The sequence below is a fragment of the Rhineura floridana genome, chromosome 22 (genome assembly GCF_030035675.1).
Source record: "Rhineura floridana isolate rRhiFlo1 chromosome 22, rRhiFlo1.hap2, whole genome shotgun sequence".
NCBI classification, from domain to species: domain Eukaryota; kingdom Metazoa; phylum Chordata; class Lepidosauria; order Squamata; family Rhineuridae; genus Rhineura; species Rhineura floridana.
Window position 1 is genome coordinate 11,528,060 of NC_084501.1, and position 4,515 is coordinate 11,532,574.

The following is a 4,515-nucleotide window of genomic DNA, read 5'->3' on the forward strand; positions in this document are numbered from 1 at the left end:
GTTAGGTAAAGATTAATGCTTTTGGACATCCAACCCCAAAGAAAGGGGTCTCTGCCCCAAAGCACTTGCAATCCATATTACAACTGAGACTGGTTGCCTGTAATTTGCAGCTTAGTTGTATTGCACCAAGACAGATTAAGCCCCTAGACTGGATATTATTCCATCAGCCTTAAAAGCAAAACAAAACTCCACTTCGCTGCGAAAAAATCTTTGTTTTATATGCTGTCAGTCCTAGCGCTTGGGGGACGAAGTTTGTGCCACCTCGTGGTTAAATATTAAACTACAGCCTGCTTCCAAAACACAGGAAAATGGCAACCTGTTTGGCTGGCCAGGGACCATTCCAGTTTTCTCGAACTTTTAAAAAAATGTCTAAAGGGATAGCCGTGTTGGTCTGTTGCAACTATGACAAGACCTTAAAGATTAAGCCATTATATCGTAGCATACGCTTGAGTGGGCTGTAAGTCCTCTGTGTCAGATGCATGAAGTGTTATCCTGAGTTCCAGAGGTATATATGATAGGTGTCTTGACTGTGAGGTGTTGTTTAGGGGCTTTTGTTGGGGCCAAAACCTAATCCTAGAAGTCAAGGGTTTGTTGTTGTCCTTGTTGTTAGGATTATGTTTTTGTATTCTATTGTTAGTATAATTATAAGGGAATTTTTTAAAAACTTTGACGTCCATTTCTTAATGAGACGCTTCCCTTAACTTATTGTTTGGCTATTTAAATTTTGTTTTGACATTTAGTGACTTATGTAACTTGTTGCATGCTGTAAGCCATCTTGAACAGAGATTTACTACGGAAAGGCAGCATGCAAATAAACCATGACGATATATGCATCTATATGTCATCATCCGTTGTACTCCAAAATATCTGGAGGGCACCAGGTTGGCAAAGGGCCAACGGAAATAACTACAGTTAAGCCCTGGGTGCAGGAGAATATTAGGAGTTCCATCAACTGATGCTGTGCTTTGCAGATTAACTTCAGCCAGAAAGAAAGAAAGAGGTCTCTGCCCTCACAGGGCTTACAAATCTGCATTTAACAGTTGGATGGAAGCAACACTACCAACAAAAAACTGGCAAGGGACCAAACATTCCCTGAATTTATATATAGGCTGATCCTGCACGTGTTTTTCGTGAATAAATACCACCTTGCCCTTTTGTTAAAGGTGTAGGGAGTTGTAGCTCTGTGAGGGGTAAACTACAGTTCCCAGATTTATTGGGGGGGGGGGAGAAGGAAAGGTGCTTTAAATGTATAGTGCGTACTCAGCTACAGATCTTAGAGCCAGTTTACTTGTTCAGTCCTGTTGAATTCAGCGTGTGTGGGAGACTGGGTGAGGAGAGCACAGCTTGGAAAAGTTACTTTTTTGAACTACAACTCCCATCAGCCCCAGCCAGCATAGCCACTGGATTGGACTGATGGGAGTTGTAGTTCAAAAAAGTAATTTTTCCAAGCTCGTTACTCACTGGTTTAAAGAGTGCATAGGATCGCAGCCAAGCCGGCCAAAATCTGCAACGTAGAATTTGGCTCTCCACGCGCGCACACACACACTCTCTCTTTTGTTTTGTTTAATTGTACAGAGATGGGGGGGGGGGAGGAAGCAGCTTTTTCTTAGTGCAAAATGGGCAAAGGAACTACAATTCCTAGAATGCAGCGAGGCAGAGGGCGGGTCCATGAGGAGGAGCCCGGGGCCTGCCGGGAGATGCAGTGCTGTTGTCTCTCCACGGAGCAGAACTACATTTCCTAGAATCCTCGTCGAGGAGAGAGAGAGAGAGAGGAAAGGGAAGGTCAGGCCCGGAGGAGTCGCGGTTTGGGCTTCGCGTTGAAGGACAGGTGGGGGTTGGGGTTGTTGTTCGGGGGGGGGAGCCTTGAGGTTTGCCTGCCTTCATGCTGGGGGCCGGGTGGAGAGCGGGGCCAGCTGCCTCTTTGCAACCCCGGCAAACTGGAGTCATTCCCTGCCCCCCCCTTTGTTTTGCAATGCGTGCAAGCCAGGAGAAATCCCCTTCACCGCGGTTTGCTTTGCATGCTTATTAAAAAATGACTCCACTCCTCCGCTCTTTTTGCTTTTGCAAAAAGCCTTTTTATACTTTGCATACGTGAGACCGACTGAAAATGGCTGCGCGCACACGCAGGCCCCTCCAACTCCGCCTCTGGCCTGCCAGAGCCTTCACTTCTCAACCCCAAAGATCCTGATGATCCCCAGAGCTGCTCTTCAGAAGCAGACTCGCTGCCCTGGACACTTAACCGTAATCACAGAGAGTGGGGTGGGAGTTATGGAAGGGCACTCTGCACATGCTCCTAGAGCTGTGTCACCTGACCGATAGCGTGGGAAATTGGTTTGTAGGGCCTTGTTTTTTAAAAAGGCCTTCACTCCACCGTGTCACAAATCACAACAGGCTTAAAAGTTTGCCCCCCGCCTTACAGAGCCTCCCTGGAGTTTGGATCTGGGTCCCCATCACCCCCAAAATGTGTCTCCCTGTCCATCTTTGGGCATGCTCAGCCGCAAAGTTCGCTGAGGGACCCTTAGTCAGGTCCTCTCGGCCTTAACCTACCTTGCAGGGTTATTATGAGGATTATATGCATGCATGCTAACCCCGACATCCATCTTCTTGAGGGCAGAGCGCAGCTAAAAATGGTTCACTGATCAGAGAGGGAGAGGAAGGGGACCACAGGGCACCTCGATCTGCTGTGCTGAAGACCAGCAACTTCCAGTTTCTCCTCCATTAAATATTTCCAATCCAGCCAGTCACTACAACAGCTCTGTAAATAAGAAATAGTAGCCGAGTTTGCATCTTTTTTCCCCCTCCTCCCTCACAATCCCCTTTTCCTTTTGTGTTGTGTTTTTTTTGATTATAAGCCTGAGGGCAAGAGACTTGTTTGATCACTGGCGTCAGCAAGCCACACTCTTTCTCCCTTTCAGCTTAATAAAATAAACAAACTGCCTTCTCCGTTGCAGACTTTGCCTGCTCCCCCTCCGATGCTGCCCACCGGCCTGCTGGTGCTCCGCCGCGCCTTCCGTTGGCCGTCGCTGTCCGCTGGGTACTCGGTGCTGAGCGGCTCGTCCATGGAGAAGCCCGTGGAGGCATCCATCAGGGCAAAACTCAAGGATGCCCTGGAGCCCATCCACCTGGAAATCATCGACGACAGCCACATGCACGATGTGCCCCGTGGCTCCGAGACCCACTTCCGGGTGGTGGTGGCCAGCCGCCGCTTCGAGGGCCTTTCGCTCATCCACCGCCACCGCCTGGTGAACGACATCCTCCAGGAAGAGCTGGCTGGCCCTGTCCACGCCCTCTCAATCCAAGCGAAGACCCCCCAGCAGTGGGAGAAGAACCCCAAGATCATCCAGAGCCCCAAATGCCTTGGGGGCTCCAAGCACGACCCCCAGATGGCAGGGAAACTTCCGGGACTGATGTAGGCCTCGCTGGAGTGTGGGGAGCCGGTCTCGAGGACCGGAGCTGGGCCCTTTTGGCCAAGCCACCGAGCTTCGCATCTGGAGCGAAAATAAGTGCCCCATGCTCCAATTCACCGCCATTGGCACTTTGCTCGGTTCCCCAGACGTGTGGGTTGCTCTTTCCTTAAAAAGCAAAAGGAGATTGTTGTGCATGCATTTTGAGGGTTTCATTTCTGCCGATTCTGTAGAGGGGAGAATCTTGGGTTTCTTGAGAACAACGGTTTTGCCTGTTTTGTGTTTAAGTGAATGAAATTCTCTGTTCTGAATTCTGCAGGGGAGTTGTTTATTGCAGTGTGATGGCCTTGAAAAAAACAGACCATCCCTCTGCGCTAGTTGTTTTTGAAGGGGGAAAGGCAAGGGGCGAAGAAGTCATGTTTAAATGGCTTCCCAGTCATCCCGACAGCTGTGGCAGCCACGTAGCCCATTTCACACCTGGAGTTGTGTGTGAGAGAGATCCCTGTTGCACCTGTGTCCTGTCACATGGGCTTCCCTTTGGGGCAATTTGTTGGCCGCTCTGAGAACAAGATGCTGGACTATGGTGGCCTCCTTCGGCCTGCAGTCGGGCTGTTCCGATGCTCCAAGATCTGCAGCCAGCAAAACGTAATTGCTCTGTGAAGCCCAATCTTGCATTTATATCAGACCTGACAGGCCCAAAAGCTTGCCAGTCTGGGTAGCCAGTCACGGGAGCCAGTTCCCTATGGTGTCTGAATGCATCCATCCCTGTTCCCTGCTGAGTGCATCAGGTCCGCAGTAGCCAACAAGGCTAAGTCTCACCCCATGACCGGAACAGATTCCTGGTTTACAACACCCAGCCTATATTCTAGGAGACTCAAACCGTGAAACATACTTGAGCACTTGCTTTCCTTGTTTCCCTAGCCATTTTAAGGTGAGGTCCCCACCCCCACCCCGCATCATAGCGCATGTTTCTCTTAGCCATAGAAGAGTTCAAGTGAAAAGATAGTGCCATCTCCTGGTGGCTGGAGAAATAACACAATGAGCTACAATGTACTTTGGGGTTGTTCAGTGAACTTCCAACTGAATAGAGATGACCTGAGGGTGGTGGGGG

The 4,515-nt window shown here is 49.7% G+C and overlaps 1 protein-coding gene across 2 annotated transcripts; it reads left to right on the top strand.

Annotated features, from left to right (window-relative positions):
• The first annotated feature begins 1,653 nt into the window (after positions 1–1,653).
• BOLA1 (bolA family member 1) lies at positions 1,654–3,715 on the top strand. 2 transcript variants are annotated; one of them, XM_061605819.1, is made up of 2 exons: positions 1,654–1,782; positions 2,952–3,715. In XM_061605819.1, exons 1-2 carry the CDS (start codon positions 1,669–1,671, stop codon positions 3,411–3,413), a joined length of 576 nt encoding a protein of 191 aa, XP_061461803.1. In that variant the 5' UTR covers positions 1,654–1,668; the 3' UTR covers positions 3,414–3,715. The 2 variants fall into 2 exon arrangements, with proteins under 2 accessions (XP_061461803.1, XP_061461804.1); XM_061605820.1 differs by having other exon boundaries at positions 1,706–1,828.
• Positions 3,716–4,515: the final 800 nt, after the last annotated feature.

Coding starts and splice junctions, on each gene's coding strand:
- BOLA1 (XM_061605819.1), top strand. CDS start 1,669: ATGAGGAGGAGCCCGGGGCCTGCCGGGAGATGCAGTGCTGTTGTCTCT. Junction 1,783..2,951: donor AGAGAGAGAGGAAAGGGAAG/GTCAGGCCCGGA, acceptor TCTCCGTTGCAG/ACTTTGCCTGCTCCCCCTCC.